The sequence below is a fragment of the Mustela lutreola genome, chromosome 16 (assembly GCF_030435805.1).
Source record: "Mustela lutreola isolate mMusLut2 chromosome 16, mMusLut2.pri, whole genome shotgun sequence".
Lineage (NCBI taxonomy): Eukaryota > Metazoa > Chordata > Mammalia > Carnivora > Mustelidae > Mustela > Mustela lutreola.
In genome coordinates, this window is record NC_081305.1 from 58,373,261 (window position 1) to 58,392,555 (window position 19,295).

At 49.9% G+C, this 19,295-nt stretch overlaps 1 protein-coding gene across 1 annotated transcript in view; it reads left to right on the plus strand.

The window, feature by feature from the left end:
* The first annotated feature begins 361 nt into the window (after positions 1-361).
* ERCC1 (ERCC excision repair 1, endonuclease non-catalytic subunit) overlaps positions 362-19,295 on the plus strand; it is a 31,674-nt gene continuing 12,740 nt past the window's right edge. The window contains exons 1-5 of the mRNA XM_059153410.1: positions 362-701; positions 12,381-12,520; positions 17,122-17,433; positions 17,889-18,000; positions 18,946-19,161. Coding sequence (XP_059009393.1) covers positions 17,908-18,000; positions 18,946-19,161 — 309 coding nt within the window. The 5' untranslated portion in view covers positions 362-701; positions 12,381-12,520; positions 17,122-17,433; positions 17,889-17,907. The remainder of the gene's footprint in view (positions 702-12,380; positions 12,521-17,121; positions 17,434-17,888; positions 18,001-18,945; positions 19,162-19,295) is intronic.

Below are 19,295 nucleotides of genomic sequence, written 5' to 3' on the forward strand. Positions count from 1 at the left end.
GGGATTAGGAATGGAGGGGACGCTGAGGGTGGATAGGGACAGAGGATGGGCAACGAGGGGGGCAGCGGGGAGGGTGAAGCCAGGCTGGGGACAGGCCGAGGGCAGCGCGGTGTTCGGAGGGCGGGGGTTGGGGGGGTACCGGCCGGGACTGCGCGGCGAGGCCCCGCGGAGCCCGGCACCATCCTCCGCCCCCCGCTGCCTCCCCTTCCGCTCCCCGGAAGCGCTGAGTCGTCCTGCCTTATCTGGGGGCCGCTATTTCGGGCTCGGCTCGGAGCGCGGCAACTATTTTTAGCGGCGCTCGGGTAAAAATGGACTAGGCGCCGCGCGGGTTCCCGAGGCCGTGCGCGCCCCCTCGCGAGAACTGGGGGCCGGGGGCGCGCGCCTGAGTCACCTCTCTCCTGGCCGCCCCCCTGCGCGGCGAGGAGCGCGGCCCGCCGGCTCCGGTCGCCTGCATCCGCTGGAGCCTCCCGGGTTCCGCTCGCCGGGGCTCAGAACATTCCAGGAACGTCGGGACGCGTCCACCGGGGCTCGGGCTGCCGCGGGCGGGCTTTGGGCTGAGGCTCCGCGCCCCCTGGCGGCCCCCGCGGGGATCGCAGGCAGGGGCTGGGCCAGGGGTCCCTCCGTCCGCGGACCGATTTGATTAATGAGGAAACTGAGGCTGGAGAGGACCCGGGTTGGGGCCTTGCATCATGAATTGCGAGGTACGATCCCTCTGCTTCAGCCTAGATACATCTCTCTCTCCCTCTATTTTTTTCTAGATACCCCTCTTAATGGGAGACTCACTACCTCTCAGAAGTGATATTTATCTCCTTGTTCAACGGTTGTTTATCAAGGGTGGGCCGTGTGCCAGGCGCGGTGGCAGGTGACGTGGACAGATCAGTGAACAAGACAAACAGAGATTCCTGCCCTCGTGAGGGCTAACGTTCTAAGGGGGAGACTGAAAGTAAATAAGATGTTTTCAGATTGTGATAAGTGCTATAAGGGATGATACATTAAAAAAAAGGGGGGGATAGGGGCGCCTGGCTGGCTCAGTCGTGGTACAGCATGTGACTCTTGACCTCGGAGTTGTGAGTTTGAGCCCCACACTGGGTATAGAGATGCCCTGTATGAATGAATGAATGAATGGGGATATGTTGGCAAGAGTAGTCAGGAAAGGCCTTTTCCTGAGGAGGTGATGTGGCGGCATCTGATGAGAAGGGGCATTTGAAACGACCTTGTGTTTTATTTTTTTTTAACCATTTTATTTTTTAAAAAATATTTTATTTATTTGTCAGAGAGAGAGAGAGCGAGAGCAAAGGAGAGAGCACAAGCAGGGGAGCAGCAGGCAGAGGGAGAAGCAGGCTCCCCGCTGAGCAAGGAGCCCCATTCAGGACTCCATTCCAGGCCCGACTGAGCCCCCCCACCTTGTGTTTTGACTCAACCCCCTCATCCTGTTTCACAGATCTGGAGGCAGAAGCCTGGAGAGAGGGCTCGTGGGGGGCTCAGTCTGTTAAGCAGCTGCCTTCAGCTCAGGTCATGATCTCTGGGTCCTGTGATGGAGCCCCAAATGTTGATTCCTGCTCAGCAGGGAGTCTGCTGCTCTCTCCGGCTCCCTCTGACCCTCCCCACCACTCGTTCTCTCTCTTTCTCAAATAAATAAATAAAAATCTTTGTTTAAAAACAAACAAACATGGGCGCCTGGGTGGCTCAGTGGGTTAAGCCGCTGCCTTCGGCTCAGGTCATGATCTCAGGGTCCTGGGATCGAGTCCCGTATCGGGCTCTCTGCTCAGCAGGGAGCCTGCTTCCTTCTCTCTCTCTCTCTCTGCCTGCCTCTCAGTGTACTTGTAATTTCTCTCTGTCAAATAAATAAATAAATAATCTTAAAAAAACAAACAAACAAACAGAAAAACCAAAAAACAGCCTGGAGAGAAACCAGCTGGGCCCTGAACTTGCACAGTGTAGACTGCATGACCTCCCCATGTGTGCTTGTTCAACTTCAGGTCTCATCCCGTGCCTGGGAGCTTATTACCTCCGAGGTTATAGAGATCGTCCGTCCTCAGCGGTGGTGGTAATATTAATGAATGTTTTAAAAATAATAGTCGCAAGGGCGCCTGGCTGGCTCCCTGGAGCGTGTGACTCTTGATTTCAAGGTATAAGTTCCAGCCCCACATTGGGTATAGAGATTACTTAAAATCTTAAAGAAGGAAAAAAAAATAGGGGCGCCTGGGTGGCTCAGTGGGTTAAGCCTCTATCTTCTGCTCGGGTCATGATCTCAGGGTCCTGGGATTGAGCCCCACATCGGGCTTTCTGCTCAGCGGGGAGTCTGCTTCCCCCTCTCTCTCTGCCTGTTTGTATGCCTACTTGTGATCTCTCTGTCAGGTAAATAAATAAAATCTTTAAACAACAACAACAACAACAACAAAACCATCAGCACATACACATTAAAAAAAAAAAAAAAGAAAAGAAAAAAATAGGTGCTGCTTATTCAGCACCTAGCCTCTGCTAAATGCCTCACCTGCGTTATTTCACTGAATCCTCTCCCTAGACCTAGGAGATAAGGTGCTATTGCCATCCTCCATTAATAGGTGAGGAAGCTGTTTCCCCACCTCCCATTTCTCCCAGCCTCATGGACATCTGTAGCTTTGCCAGCCTTCTGCCTTCTGCTTGTCCTCTGGGAAACCACCCCTTTCTAAATTTCAGTGCACCTGTTTATCTCACCCCACTCTCCCCTTCTGGGGAAGGGAATGTGATCTGGACCCAGCCAATCAGAACATTCCAGTTCTTCTGCCTTCTGATGACAGCACTGGTTTCAAGGGTGAACGTGGGGTCCAATCCAGTTTGTGTATGATGGAACCAGTGGGCAGGAGACCTTTCTTCCCTTTGGGGTCACTAAGCTGCTGGGACCACGTTTACTACTTCAAGGGAAGTCCTCTGGACAAAAAAAAAAAAAAAAAAAAACCCTGAAAGATATGGAAACTAGAGATTGGACAGTGACTTCATATCATATTTGAGCTCCTGGATCAAGCTGTGTCTGAAGCTGGTATGACCCCTTGACCTTTTAATTTTTTTTAATGTGAGACAATCCATTTCCCTAAACATGTTTGCACTTAAAGCTGAGAGACTTCTGATTAATTCACTTTCCCTCTCCAAGCCCTTTCCTGGAACTGGTCCTGATGCTTCCACTGTCCCTAGTCCTTGGGAAGATATTTCTGTACTTCCTAGAGCCTGCATTCATCACATGCTCCCACCATGGAGACATGGACTTCTTATGTGCGTCTAGGCTCTTCCACTGATCGGGCACTCCTGTGGGGCTCTGGATCTGTCCATCTCCATGTCCTTAGGCGTAGACCATCATGAGAACCTGGGGAATGAGGCTGCTTTCCTGGGCCGGGCCATTTCGCACAGTCCTGGATAGCCAATGTGAGGTTACCCTGCTGCACTTTCCACCTTCTCCCACTGTCAGGACTTCAGCCCTGTCTGATCTCTGACAGCCTCCTGGTCACAGTCCTGCCATCTCTTCTGCCTTCTAGACCCAAGTGTCTGGCAGCTCTTGCATGACCTCAGCAGCTCTCCTCCAGGATCCCCAGCCCAGGGATAGGCCCACCATTGACTCCGTCTCCTGGACCAGAGGTCTGCCCTCATTCTGGTTGCCTTCTTTCTCTTCCCCCCATAGCTTGTCCCTCCTCTTCATTCTATCTTTTTTTTTTTAAGATTATTTAATTATTTGACACACACAGAGAGAGAGAGAGAGAGAGAGAGATCGATCACAAGTAGGCAGAGAGGCAGACAGAGGGGGAGGGGAAAGCTCTCTGCTCAGCAGGGAGCCTGATGTGGATGGGGGGGGGGCTTAATCCCAGGACCCTGAGATCATGACCTGAGCTGAAGGCAGAGGCTTAATCCACTGAGCCACCCAGGCGCCCCACTATCCCTTTTTTAAAATTTTTTTTTTATTTTTAAGATTTTGTTTATTTGTTTGACAGACAGAGAGATCACAAGTAGGCAGAGAGAGAGGGAGAAGCAGGCTCCCTGCTGAGCAGAGAGCCTGATGTGGGGCTCCATCCCATGACCCTGGGATCTTGACCTGAGCCGAAGGCAGAGGCTTTAACCTACTTAGCCACCCAGGTGCCCTATCCTTTATTTTTTCAAAAAATATTTTATTTATTTGAGAGAGATGCTGAGAAAGCGCATGAGCGGGAAGGAGGGGGAGATGCAGACTCCCTGCTGAGCTGGGAGCCTGATGCAGGGCTCAATCCCAGGACCCTGGGATCATGACCTTAACTGGCTGAGCCATCCAGGCAACCCGTCATTCTGTCTTTTAAAGATTTCATATGTTCTGCCTCTTCCCCCTTTCTGCTTGATCCCTTGTCGGTACTTCATTCTCCTCCCTGTTCTCCTACCCTATTTCTATCTCCCCTCCCATCCAGAAGGATCTTGCTAAAATACAAACTTGCTCTGTCATGTTTTTCTCCTGCTTAGAGTCTGCTATGGCTCCCCAGTGCTCCAGTCCAATCACCTACAAGACCTTCGGCGGCCTGCATGCTGCTGCTTCTTCATCCTCACCCCTTGCCCTCCGTTTCCCCCAACACATATTCATTCTGCCCTCAGTCATACCCAAGCTGCTTGCCTCTTCCTGAGCATGCTATGCTCCCTCATGCCACATGAACTTGAACTTCTGTTCCTTCTGCCTGGAAGACCTTTCCCATCTTTGTCCACCTAGTGAATATTTCTCCATCCTTCAAGGGCCAGTTCAACCATCCCTTCTGCTCAGAACCTAGCATGGATCCCTCTACCTAAGCCAGGTCCCCAGCCCTACAAAAACTGGTCGGCGGCTGGAGCTTGTTCTCTGCTGGGCAGTGTGCTGGGCCTTTGCACGTTCTTCTTCTCTCTCTCTTTTTTTTTTAATGAGATTTTATTTATTTATTTGACAGAGAGAGACAAAGAGCAAAAGCAGGGGGAGCAGCGGGCAGAGGGAGAAGAAGAAGCAGGCTCATTGATGAGAGAGAGCCTGATGCGGCACTCAGTCCCAGGACCCTGAGATCATAAGAGCCCAAGGCGGACGCTTAACCCACTGAGCCACCCAGGTGCCCCATCCCCCTCCTTTGCACATTCTGCCTTCAGGAGTTCCCTCAATAACCCTCAGGGCCAGGAACAAACATTCCCACTTTCTGGATGAAGGAACCGGGCCCCAGGGAGAACAAGTGACTTACCAAAGGAATCACAGCCAGGGAAGGGAGGGAGTCAAGACTTGAACTCTCAACCTTGAGGAAGCCTGGCTTGTCCAGTTATGCTGAGTATTTATCTGGGCTTTGTAAATGTTCATTTTGTAGCATTCTCAGGAGAGCACGCACTTACATAATTGCCGAACAAAAAATAAACTCTATACACACAGTGGCCGCATCTGCACCTGGTGGCGGCATCTGCACCTGGTGGCGGCAACGATTTCAGACCATCCTTTAGCGGCCATGGTTTGACACAAGTATCAGTCACACCACTTGAATGTGCTTCTGGCATGGATTATTCGAGCACATCACAAGAAATCCTGAGGTTCGGTGTCCTCAGATGGAGAACGTGCTGAGGACAAGTCCCACGGACCAGAGCTGCCCATGGAAAATACGACGCAAGCCACGTGTTGGTCTGAATGTTCTAATAGCCGCCCTAAAAAAAGCAAAAAGAAACAGGTGAAAATAATTCTGTTTGTGTGTATTATTTAACCGGATATATGCAAAACATTATATCAACATGTACTTAATATCCGCAGTTTTTAAAGTTTTTTTTTTTTTTTTTTAATAGTCTCTACAGGGACATGGAGCTCAAACTCACAACCCCAAGATCAAAAGTCACAATACCTTCTGAATGAGCCAGCCAGGCGCCCCTCTCTGTCAGCATTTTTAAAAAATATTCTTCTTGGGGCGCCTGGGTGGCTCAGTGGGTTAAAGACTCTGCCTTCGGCTCGAGTCGTGGTTCCAGGGTCCTGGGATTGAGCCCCGCATCGGGCTCTCTGCTCAGCCAGGAGCCTGTTTCCCCCTCTCTTTCTGCCTGCCTCTCTGCCTACTTGTGATCTCTGTCTGTCAAATAAATAAATAAAAATTAAAAAAAATTTTTTTTCAATTAACATATAGTGTATTATTTGCCCCAGGGGAACAGGTCTGTGAATTGTCAGAGTTACACAATTCACAGCACTCATCATAGCACAGACCCTCCCCAATGTCCATCACCCAGCCACCCTATCCCTCCTCTCCATCTCCCAGCAGCCCTCAGTTTGTTTCATGAGATTAAGAGTCTCTTATGGTTTGTCTGCTTCCCTGATCCCATCTTTTTTCATTTTTTCGCTACCCTCCATGACTACCCACCCTGCCTCTGGAATTCCTCATATCAGAAAGATCATATAATTGTCTTTCTCTGATTGACTTATTTCGCTCAGCATAATACCCTCTAGTTCTATCCACATCCTTGCAAATGGCAAGATTTTGTTTCTTTTTATAGCTGCATAGTATTCCGTTGTATCTATATACCATGTCTTTTTTTTAAATTAAATATTCTTATTTATTTATTAATTTGACAGACAGAGATCACAAGTAGGCAGAGAGGCAGGCAAGAGAGAGAGGGGGAAGCAGGCTCCCTGCTGAGCAGAGAGCCCGATGCGGGGCTGGATCCCAGGACCCTGGGATCATGACCTGAGCCGAAGGCAGAGGCTTTAAACCACTGAGCTACCCAGGCGTCTCTCTCTTTTTTTTAACCACATCTTCTTTATCCATTCATCTGTTGACGGACATCTGGGTTCTTTCCATAATTTGGCTATTGTGCACATTGCTGCTATCAGCAATTTTTAATGAGCTACAGTACATGTTTTTTGTTGCACTCAGTCTTGGAATCCCAGTGTGGATTTCATACTCAGGGCTCCTCTTGTTTTGGACCTGCCAAGTTTCAAGCACTCGAGAGCGCCGCCATTCAGCCAGTGGCTGCCGTATCTGACGACGTCACCAGATAGATCGCCTGACCCCGGATCTAGGAGTGGGGCTTCCTCAAAGTCAAGATTTTTTTTTTTAATTTTATTTATTTATTTCAGAGAGAGAGGGTGAGAAAGAGAGAGCAGGGGAGCAAAAGGAGAGGGAGAGAAAATCTCAAGCCGACTGTGCACTGAACACAGAGCCCCATGGGGGGCTCAATTTCATGACTGTGAGATCATGACCTGAGCTACAAGCAAGGGGTGGCCACTTCATTGACCGAGGTGCCTCCCTCAAAGTCCGGATTTAACATGTGACAGTGTGCCCTCAGGAGACCGTGTCTTGGCTTTCAGTCCAGACCCAAGATTTTAGAGTCCCTGGAAGGCTCAGTCCATTAAGCCTCTGCCTTCAGCTCAGGTCATGATCCCGAGGTCCTGGGATTGAGCCCCGCATCCGGCTCCCTGCTCAGCGCGGGGAGTCTGCTCCCTTTCCTCGGCTCATTTGTGTGTGCTCTCTCTCTCAAAGAAATAAATAAAATCTTAAAAAAAAAAAAAAAAAAAAAGACCCTTGACTCTGAAGCCAGACTGCGGGCTTCCAATATTAGCTCTGTAAATCCAACATCTTGGTACCTCAGTTTACTCTTCTATAAAAGGACCTCGGGGTTCTGTGGGGATTAAGTGAGTTAATAGATATTAAACACTCAGAATGGAGCCCGGCGTAATTAAGTGCTGTGTGAGTGTTGGCTTTTATTATTGTTTAGAATTTTTGTGTGAGGGGTCCTCAACCCCACATTAACAGTAGAAGAATGGGGGCTCAGTCAGTTAAGTGACCGGCTCTTGGTTTGTGCTCAGGTCATGATCTCAGAGTTGTGAGATGGAGCCCCACATGGGACTCTGCTCTTAGCACAGAGTCTGCTTGTCCTTCTCCATCTCCTCTTCCCTTGCGCCGCCCCCCATCTCTCTCTCTCTCAAATAAATAAATAAAATATTTAAAAACAGCTGAAGAAGAAAACTCCCTTCAAGACTTCCCATCCTCAGAGTGGAGGCTGTCCAGAATTTGTCGGCAGCACACACCACCTCTAACAGCCTCATGGAGGGCCTAGAGGTCACCTGGATTCTCAAGGGAGGGTTCTCCACCATTCCACGCTGGAACGGACGTGTGCAGTCATGGAGCTCTGGACACCTCCCAGTCCAAACTCTGCCATGTACTTCCCTGTTCTCAGTTTTCTTGTTCAATCTGTGTAATGGGTTGAATGATGCACCCCTCCCCCACCCAAGACTTGTCTACCTGAGCCCTGGGGATGGGAGGTGCTTTGGACAAAGGGTGTAATTAATTAATTACAGGTGTAATTAAGGTAAGGCTCTCCAGATGATATCATTTTGGATTATCCAAGCAGCCCCTCAACCCAACGCACGTGTCCTCACAAGACAAAGGCAGGGCGCGCGATGGGACCCAGATAGTAGAGGAGAAGCTTTGTGAAGATCCACAAAGAGACTGGTATGATCAGACCACAAGCCCCAGGAGTGCCTGGAGCCACCAGAAGCTGGAAAAGGCAAGGAAGGAACTCCCCAGATCCTTTTGGGGGGGGCGTAGGGGATGGGAAGCGTGGGTCTGCTGCTGACACCTGGATTTAGGATTTCCGGCTTCTAGAATGGTGGAAGAACAAAATTCTGTTGTTTTAAGCCACCAGCAGTACCCAAGTTTGTGGTACTTTGTTAGGCAGCCACAGGAAATGAATACAATGTATTTGGGGGCCTGTCTCTGCCACTCGGAAGGCAGACTTTCTGTGGCTTTCAGATACCATCTCTTCCAACCCTCCGTCACAAGAGGAAACTGAGTCTAGGCAAGGGGGCAGAGCCAGACCCAGACCTCAGCCCACCCTCCCCCACATTCGTAATTCAAGATTCAGAGGTCCCTGTGGAAACTTGCAGGGTATTGCCTGTTGAAAAAAAAAAATAGAATATTTACTGAATTTCCTCTTAAGGCCGTGATTGAAAACACAAGCTTTGGTTGGAATCCTGGATTGACTGTTTATTTGCCGTGTGGTCTTGGGCAACAGAATAACTTCTCTGGGTCTCAGTTTCTCCCTCTATAAAATGGGAATAATAAGTCATCTTAGAGGGTTGTGATGTGCAATGCACGAGAATTGATCAACCTTGCCATTTGACACAGTCCTGGAAGTCTTTGCAAATGCTATAAGACAAGAAAAATAAATGAGATGGAAAGATCGGGAAGCAAGAAAGAAAACTGCCCTTTGGATCATTTTCAAGGAAAAACAGAAAGACTGAGCAAACTATTTTGGTATGAGAATTTGGCCAGGGGGTGGCTGGGTGGCTCAGTCATTAAGTGTCAGCCTCTAACTAAGGTCATGATCCCAGGATTCTGGGATCAGGCTCCCTGCTCTGCAGGAAGCCTGCCTCTCCCTCTCCCACTCCCTCTGCTTGTGTTCCCTCTCTGGCTGTGTCTCTCTCTGTCAAATAAAAAAATAAGATCTTAAAAAAAAAAAAAAAAGAATTTGGCCAGATGGCCTGTTAGAAGGCCAACTACCAAATATTTGTGTTAATGAAATTTTATTTGTTATTAAAAATACAAAGATAGAGATGCCTGGCTCAGTCGGTTGAGCATCTGCCTTCTGCTCTGGTCATGATTCCAGGGTCCTGGGATTGAGTCCCATGTCTGGCTCCTTCAGTGGGGAGCCTGCTTTTCCCTCTGCTTGTCCTCTCGGTCTGACAAATAAATAAATAAAATCTTAAAAAAAAAAACAAAGATAGTTGGAAATCTTTTGTTTGTTTGAAGATTTTTTTTGAATATATATATATATATAAAGTATATATATATATAAATATATATATATATTTAATATATATATATATATATATTTAATGTTCAATGGGGATCAGAGAAGTGTTTTGGTTTCTTTTTGCTTTTTGTTTTTTAGATTATTTATTTATTTATTTATTTGACAGAGAAAGAGATCACAAGTAGGCAGAAAGGCAGGCAGGCTCCCTGATGAGCAGAGAATCCGATGTGGGGCTTGAGGATCCTGAGATCATGACCTGAGCCAAAGGCAGAGGCTTAACCCACTGGGTCAACCAGGCGCCCCTTGTTCGAAGATTTTTTTTTAAGATTTTATTTATTTATTTGACACAGAGAGAGAGATCACAAGTAGATGAGAGGCAGGCAGAGGGGGAGGGGGAAGCAGGCTCCTTGCTGATCAGAGAGCCTGATGCGGGGCTCAATCCCAGGACCCTGAGATCATGACCTGAGCTGAAAGCAGACGTTTAACCAGCTGAGCCACAAGAATGTTCCACATTCTTGTCCTTTATATAACACTTAATGGGTATATGATTATTAGTTCAGTGATTTGTAAACTTTTTGGTCTCAGGACTGCTTATGCTCTTAAAAATGATTTCAGACTCCAGGGGTGCCTGGGTGGCTCAGTTGGTTGAGCCACTGCCTTTGACTCAAGTTGGGATCCTGGAGTCCTGGGATCAAGTCCTGGAATCAAGTCCTGTATCAGGCTCCCATTGGGAGTCTCTTTCTCCCTCTGACCTCCCCTCTCATGCTCTCTCTTAGTCTTTCTCTCTCCCTCAAATAGATAAATAAAATCCTTAAAAAAAAGTTATTGAGGACCCCAAGGAGTGGGATTTTTTTCTTTCAAAGAGTTTTTTAATTTGCATTATATCTCTCAATATTTACTGCATTAAAAATTAAAGCTGAGGAATTTAAAAAACATTTGGTTCGCTTAAAAAATAAACAATTTTGGGGCGCCTCAGTGGCTCAGTGCGTTAACGCCTCTGCCTTCAGCTCAGGACATGATCTCAGAGTCCTGGGATGGAGCCCCACTGAATCGGGCTCTCTGCTCAGCAGGGAGCCTGCTTCCCCCTCTCTTTCTCTGCCTACTTGTGATCTCTGACTGTCAAATAAATTTAAAAAAAAAATCTTAAAAAAAATAAACAATTTCATGTTAACATAAAATAATATATTTTTAAATTAAAATAACCATAGACTCCAAAACAAGAGAAAATTTAATGAGAAGAGGAACATCGTTTTATAATTTTTGCAGGTCACTTTAATGTCTGGCCTCAAGAGTAGAGAGCTGTGTGTCCTCATATCTGCAGCTGTGTTTAGTGTATTGTGATATTATACAGGCTACACTGTACACTTGTGAGACGTTGATTATGAAAAAGGCAGGTAAGTGTCTTAATATTATTATAAACATCTTAGCCTCTTGAATCCCTTGAAAGAAGGCTGGGGAACCCCCTCCAGGGTTCCGTGGACTGCACTTTGAGAATCATTCCTTAGCTTCGGGTTTGATAGAGCTTAGAGACAGTATCCTGGGAAACTGAACACCTATGGGGACCAGGTGACCTCGTTCAAGAGGCAGCTCTGCGTACAAGCCAGAGGAGCTTGTATGTTTTCTGACCTGAGATACTCTCTGAGCTCAGATACTCTTTGAGCGGGGGTTTCTTCATTTCTAACATGGGGATAGGAGTCATTAAAATGGTAAAAGCACCTCTTCTACGAAGGTTGTAGTGAGACCCAGAGGAGATGACTCTCCGACGCCTGTCTGGCATGGAGCATACAATAAACATTTGCTGTTATAATTTGGGAAACGTCATTTTATTACCAACACTTTTTGTGCATGTAGTTAATTTCTCTGGAGCCCTGTCTTGGGCTGGGCGGTGCTAGGGACGTGGTGATGACTGAGACCGGCTTGGCCCTATCCCTGGGGCGCTCCAAGTCCAGTGGGTCACAGCGTTTTCATTTGTGGGGGATTGTCCTTAGCACCGGGTCCCTAATAGACATGAGTTCTTAAAAATGGGGTAATAGGGAAGGGCATTCCAGGCAGTGGGAGGATCACCCAAAGAGCACTGGAGAGGGGGACAGCTCTAGTCTCGGGACTGACTGGCCAGGTTATTGTGTTCGTCTGTCTCTAAGATCCTTCAGTCCTGGGGTGCCTGGGTGGCTCAGTCCTTAAGCGTCTGCCTTCGGCTGGGGTCCCTGATCCCAGGGTCCTGGGTTTGAGCCCCTCATCAGGCTCCCTGCTCTGCGGGAAGCCTGCTTCTCCCTCTCCCACTCCCCCTGCTTGTGTTCCCTCTCTCCCTGTGTCTTTCTCTGTCAAATAGATAAAATCTTTAAAAAGAAAAAAATGCTTCGATCCTTTTGCTGGTGGGAAATTAGGTGTGCATATCTAGGTGTTTTTGTTGTTGTTGTTGTTGTTTTGTTTTTTTAAATCTCCCTTCCTTCCCAACCTCTTTTTGTATAAAGTTAGTTTCTGGAGGGGGCCCCTGGCTGGCTCAGTCGGTAAAGCATGCGACTCTGGATCTCAGGGTCGTGAGCTCAAGCCCCGCATTAGGCAGAAAAAATAAACAAGCAAACAAAGTTAGTTCCTTGGTTCTGCGGCCTCCGGGGGAAGTCCCACCTCTGATCTAACCTCAGTCTCTCGTGCTGCAGATCCTCCGTTTTGCTGCATATCCAACCCCAGCGACCGGTGCAGACTTGGGACGGCCGGGCAGAAGAGGTGCCAGGGATGGCGCGGGGTCGGGCCGGGCGCCTCCACTGTCCCCCATCCGGGGGCCGCCGCTCGGGGCCGGGTGAGTCAGTCCCCGGCGGCTCCCGCGTCATGCAGGCCGCTCCGCTCCGCGCTATTTCGGGCTCCGGGCGCTATAAATAGAGGCTCGCTGAGCGGAGCCGCCCCCCTCCGCTCTGGCCCCCCTGCGTCCCCAGCCTCGGCGCGCGATCGCCGGGCCGCGCGTCACTGCGGCTAAGTTTAGAGGCGGGTGGGGACGCCGGCCTGGTCACTGCGCCCCTCAGCCGCACCCCCGCTTCCAGAGCCTTCGGATGGCGGCTCTGTGCCCCCCGCCCAGAGTTCCTCTGGCGGAATTAGGGGCGGGGGTCCCCATATTCTCCGTCTCCGTTCCAATATCTCCGAGGCGCAGAGGAAACGCAAAGTTAGGATTAGGGGAAGGTTTGGACACTGGAACAAGGGTCTGGTTCGAGAAGCCACCCGGGGAACTGGAATTGCGGCTGGGTTTTGAACTTGGAGCGTTTGGAAGGAGGGCGCGGAATCAGAGCGGGGACAGGTGCGACATTCGAGCTCGCCACTCTGGGAGTCGGGAAGCTTCGAAAGCAGGATCCGAAAGTTCTGTTAGGGAATCGAGTAGAAATCAAACTCGGAAATGATGTAGAACCGAGGGCAACTTTTCCGCACGCTAATGCCAACAGGCTCGGCGTTACAGTAACCGCAAGCGGCTGGGCCTTTGCCACATTTCTGCCCCCAAAGAATCGAGTCGGAAGTAGCGAAGAGGCCGCCTGCGCGGGGTCTCGTCCCAGGGCGCCGAGCGCGGAGACTCTGGCAGAGCCGCTCCCCGCGCCCCTACACCCCAAATCCTCTTGCGGGGCGACATCGCCCCCTGGCGGAAAAGGCCCGAGTTGCAGGTTGGTTTGGCAATTCCATTCCCACAAGGGAGAAATTAAGTCCCACCCAGGCTGGTCTCTTTCTAGAATACAATCTCTTGCCCTTGGATTCAGGGACACATTTCCATGGTCCTTCTCTGTGTCGCTGGGGACTCAGTTCCCTCATATGTCAAATGACCTGTCGATACTTAAGGGGAAGATTATCGTGAGACCTTAGCTCATAGTAAGTGCTCAACCTATTTTGATGGGACTCTAGTTGGTGGCAATATTTTTATTATTTATAGAGCTCCTCACCCTGTGACAGTGTGAGACCTCCTCCCGCATCACCTGCCTCACAGCGCCATGCTTTTTCTTCTTCATAGCACAGGTGGCCCTCTGAAACTCTCTGATTTGCTACCTTCTCGTGGCCTGTCTCCTCCATGAGACCATCGGCCCCACAGGGCAGGGACCTGGGCTGACTTGTTCACCACTGTGTCCCCGGTACCTGGCACATAGTAGGTGCTCAGTATGTAGAGATTCAAGGGATGGGTGAACTGTCCATCTCGATACAGTTCCCTGTGGTCTTACTGAATCCTCAGCAGTTACAGATGGGGAAACTGAGACCCCTAGCAGTACAGTTGCTTGCTGTAGTGCTTGGCCTCTGCTCTCTGCTCATTCACACAATACCCTGTTTGGTAGCCCCTTCTGGTTGTCAGGCTCTGGGGGGTGGAGCCTGGCGGTTAGGGAGTGTGTGAGTGGGGAGGGGTGAGGGAGGTGGGGAGGTAGGGTGAGGTGGCCAGGGACACGGTAATACAGCAGTGGCCACAACAGCTCCAGGCCCTGCTGTCCAGGACTTGGTTAGGGCTATTTTATTTTTATGACAAACTCAAATCAAATATAGCACCTGCCGTGTGCCAAGTGTAGTTTTAGGCTTGTGACACGTAACTCATTCCATTCTCGAAACACATCTACTATTGTTATTCCCATCTTATTTATTTTTAAGATTTTTAAAAAAATTTATTTGTCAGAGAGAAAGAGAGGAAGAGAGAGCACACAAGCAGGCAGAGGGAGAAGTAGGCTCCCCACCGAGCAAGGAGCTGGATGTGGGACTTGATCCCAGGACCGACTGAGCCACCCAGGCAGGTGCCCCCCCATCTTATTTATTTTTAAAGTTTATTTTATTTATTTATTTTTAAGTAATTGCTACACCCAACATGGGGCTCAAACTCACCACCCAGAGACTGAGAGTCACTCACTCTACTGACTGCATCAGCCAGGCACCCCATCCCCATTTTAGAGATGAGCAAACTGATATGCACAGAGAAGCTGAGTGGCTGGCAAAAGGTCACACAGCTAGTAGGTGACCTTGGGGGAGAATTACACCCAGTGATGAGCCTGCATAGGTAGGAGGGAGAATCATGGGGACGGTACGCTTTCTATCAGCCATGCACAAGCCAGAGAGATAGGACGGGTATCTTCTAACTTTGCAAGAAAAATAACTAGAAACCCAGAATCAGAGATTCCAATTGTGAGGACAAAATGAAGTTACCTTTGAGATGAGCCAGACTCAGAACATGACAATCCAGAAAGCTCTCTGAAAGCATTAGAAGTGAATGGACTCAAGCAAATAGTAAAATGAATTCTGAAGAAAGAAGGTTATAAAAAGTAACAGAATTGTTATGGGTTGACGCTTGTCCTCCAAAAAAGATGTATTGGAGTCCTAACCCCCGGTACTTCAGAATGTGACCTTATTTGGAAATAAGGTCTTTACAGAGATAATCAAGTTAAAATGAGGTCATTAGCATGGGCCCTAATCCAGTTTGACTGGTGTCTTTATAAACAGGGGAGTTTAGGCACAGAGACAGACACACGCACGGAAAAGACCCTGACGCAGAGAGAAGATGGCCATCTACAAGCCAAGAAACTCCTGAGGCTACCAGCAGTTGGGAGAAAGGCCTGGAACAGATCCTTTCCTGATCCTTTTCCTTGTTCACTAGGAGGGGACACAGCCCTGCCAACACCTTGACTTTGGACCTGTAGCCTTCAGAACCGTGAGACAATTCATTTCTGTCACTTAAGCCACCCAGTTTTGGGTACCTTGTTACAGTTCTCCTAGGAGACTAATAAAAAATATATTTATGAATCAATTGTATAAATAAAAGTTATTTATAAAAAACTTTTATAGTAGGCTCCTAACAAAAGCTGGAATCATTGGAGAGAGAGAGACAATCAGTATATTCAGGTATATGAAAAAGATGTCTTTATTTAACCCATCAGCTGAGGCCCCTAGGATGGCTCAGTTAGTTAAGGGTCTGCCTTTGGCTCAGGTCATGATCCCAGGATGCTGGGATCAACCCCCCTGTGTCCGGCTCCCTGCTCAGCCCAGAGTCTGCTTCTCTCTCTGCCCCTCCCCTTTGCTTGTGCACTCTCTCACACTCTCTCTGTCTCAAATAAATAAATAAAATCTTTGAAAAAATGAAACCGTCAATTTATTGAAATTCTAAGCTGCTAAACTCCATCTAGAAGAGAAAAGGTGTAAGAACAGTAAAGACAGGGCGCCTGGGTGGCTCAGTGGGTTAAGCTGCTGCCTTCTGCTCAGGTCATGATCTCAGGGTCCTGGGATCGAGCCCCAAATCAGGTTCTCTGTCCCGCCGTATTGGGACAGTTGACTACATTCATCATAAATTCCTGCCATAGTGCATCTTCAAAATTAAATCTTATATGGATTAAAGACAGAAACAAAATCAAGACTCTGAAAGTATTAAAAGTAATTACAGGATATTTTTATGACCTTGGGGGTATAGCAGTTCTCTTAAACAGCACACCAAAACCCAAAGTCAGCACCTAACAGACTGATAAACAGTTCTGAATAAACACTAAGAATTCTCTGACATAAATAAATAGTTAAAATACAAAGTACAAACTAGGAGGGGATACTTGGAATATACATAACTAAGAATTAGAATCAGAATCCATAAAGTACTCCTACAAATTAAGACTAATAAAAAAAAAGGCATACAACCCCATTAAAAAAATGGGCAAAGGATATGAGCAAGCAATCCACAGACCAATAAAGACCAATAAACTCAACAAAAAGATGTTCTCTCTCCTTAGTAACCGGAGAGCCACAAGTTAGAACAGTGTGATGCTGTTCTTTCAGGAAATGACTAATTCTAACTCATCAACCAGGTCTCTGCTCAGATGTCTCTTCCTCCAGGAAGCCCTTCCCTACCCTGGGGCTCGGTTCTGCGGCCCCTTCTCACCCCTCCCCTCCCGCCGGGGGTCCCGGGTCTCCCATCCCAGCCTTGCCCACTCCGGGCCGTCACTGGGAACTCAAGTGTGTCTCGCCCACTGGAGTGGGAGCTCCAGGACAGGAGGGAGCAGTGGTTGTCAGTGGTCACTGCTGAGTCGCTAGCACTGCCCCGCCCAAGGCCAGGAACAGAGGAGGCGCTCGGGAGTACGCGTGGAATGAACGAATAAATGAATGTGGAAACCGAGGCCAAGTCAATGGCCCAGAGCTGGGATGTAACCCAAGTCTGGACTGAGAGGAGGAACCTAGGTTTTTTTTTTTTTTTAAGGTTTTATTTATTTATTTAACAGAACGAGAAATCACAAGCAGGCAGAGAGGGGGGCGGGTGAAGCAGGCTCCTTGCTGAGCAGAGAGCCCGATGCGGGGCTCCATCCCAGGACCCTGAGATCATGACCTGAGCCGAAGGCAGAGGCTTAACCCACTGAGCCACCCAAATGCCCCGGGGAGAACCTAATTTGATCTCCCGCCATCTCCCCCCCACCCCCGCAGTGAATCCTGTCCGGAGCTCGAGCACAAGCAGGTGCCTTATAAGAGCACCGAAACTGAACTTCTCGGCAACCGGAGATGTCCAGGTGGCTGGTCAACCGCTCTCTCCAACCCAAACCTCCGCAGTCCTCCAGGACCATAGAGAGCTGCGCAGCGACCGCCCCTCTCGAAGCTCTACCCCTCTGGGGAACGGTGAGAGCGGGATCGGGGGCTAGAGAGACCGGAAGTGCGGCGAGCCCGGGGACGCGCTGGCCGCGTCGGCGGTGGGAAGCCTCGGTCCCTCTCCGGTTTTTCACTCGCGGCTCGGAGACAAGGGTGAGTCTTCGAGGCGCTCCGACCGCCGGCCCGGTCGAGAGGGGGCGGGGGGAGGAGGAGGCGATTGGCAGCCACAGGAGCCAATCAGTCGTTGTAGTGTTTCAGAGAAGGACGAGATGGAGCCAGGGGAGGGTATCAGGTGCGAACCCTGTGGGCGGGAAGGAGGGGACGGAGGCTGGACTGGACCAACGGGGGTCGGGGCGAATAGAAAGTGGGGACCGTGAGGGGCGGGGCTAATGAACGCCTAGACCGGTGAGGGGCGGGGCGAGCTGAAGGTGGAGGCTCCCTGTGGGCGGGGCTTTAAAGAATCCGGGGCACTGGGTGTTTGGAACTGGTCGCTGCGGAGCGCCGGGATTTTTGGGGTGGGCTGGCTGTGAGTGGGGGTTCCTACTTGGAGGATGGGAATGCAGGCCCTGGTGTCTCCCTCGCCCCCGCCGCCATGTCTTCATTTCCAGGCCCCAGAAGAACCTTGGGATGGACGAAGAGGGAGTGCGGCAGCCCTCTGGGCCACCCACGAGGAAGAAATTCTTCATACCGCTGGAGGAGGATGAGGCTCCTCCTGCAGGGGTAGGATGAGGAGATGCGGAGAAGGCTGGGAGGCTGGGCGGGCGATTGAGAGGAAGGAGGACAAGAACGGTCCTGTGGCCACCCGTGTGGATTAGGAAATGGGACCTGGGTCACCTTGGGAAAACATCTCTGCTCCGCAAGTCTGTTTCCTTTTCTGTAAAATGTCGTGATTCTAAGAGAGGGCTCCAGGCAGGGACAGCGAACCGGCAAGCCCTGTTTTATGTGGCAGGCACCCTGGTTTGCAAAACTTCAGTTTATTGCTGACGTTTGAGAATTGGAAGACTTTGCAATTAAAAAGAAAGCCTGCGCTTTTGGCATGTTTTGGTAAATGGAAGGAGCTGACAACACTGAGGATGCATTCCTACGGGAAAACAATTGGCTGGTACTGAGGACCGGCTGATCACTAGGGGCTAGGAAGAAAAACAAAGTGGGTCAAGGGTATAGGGGGTGATGGGGGAAAGGTGCTACCTTACTTGAAGGGACTGCTTCTCTGAGGAGGTGACATCTCGCCGTGATCTGAACGAGGTGAGGGAGTGAGCTATGTGAAAACATCTGGAGGCAGAAGGGACAGCCAGCGCAAAGGCCCCAGGGAGTTCGAGGGCAGCAAGAAGGCCAGTGGGGCTAGACTAGAGAGAGCAAAGGGAAAGAGGTGAGAGGTGAGACCCTCATGAGGCAAGGGGGCAGGGACAGATCGTCCAGAGTCTTGTGGGCTGTGGTGACAGCTTTGGCTTTTGCTCTGAGATGGGAGCCACCGAGGTCTCCAAACAGAGGGTCATGAAATGACAGTGAAGAGACTGTGGGGAGTAAGGGTGTCGGCAGGGAGCTGGTGAGGAGGTGACTGCAGGGGTCCAAGGGAGAGAAGACGGTTGCCGGGACCAGTGCAGAGGCTGAGGAGTGGGGAGAAGCGGCTCGATTTTGACTTTGACACTCCCCTCCCCTGCACAGGTCAAGCCCTTATTCAAATCTACCCGGAGCCTACCCACCATGGAGACCTTGCCTCAGGCAGCCCCTCAGACATATGCTGAGTATGCCATCTCGGGACCTCCAGGAGGGGCTGGAGCATCACAACCCCAGGGGCCTGAGCCCCTGGCAGGAGAGACTGCTAATCAGGCCCCCAAACCAGGGGCGAAATCCAGCAGCATCATTGTGAGCCCCCGCCAGGTAAGGAGGGGATGGAGAAGTGGGGGTAACTTGGGTTATGGGGCGGGGAGTTCTGGTGGGTAGTGGAAGGGAGGCTGAGCTCTGGCCACTGTGCTCCAGGCTGGGCCCCTCTTTCATTCATCTATTCAAGTACT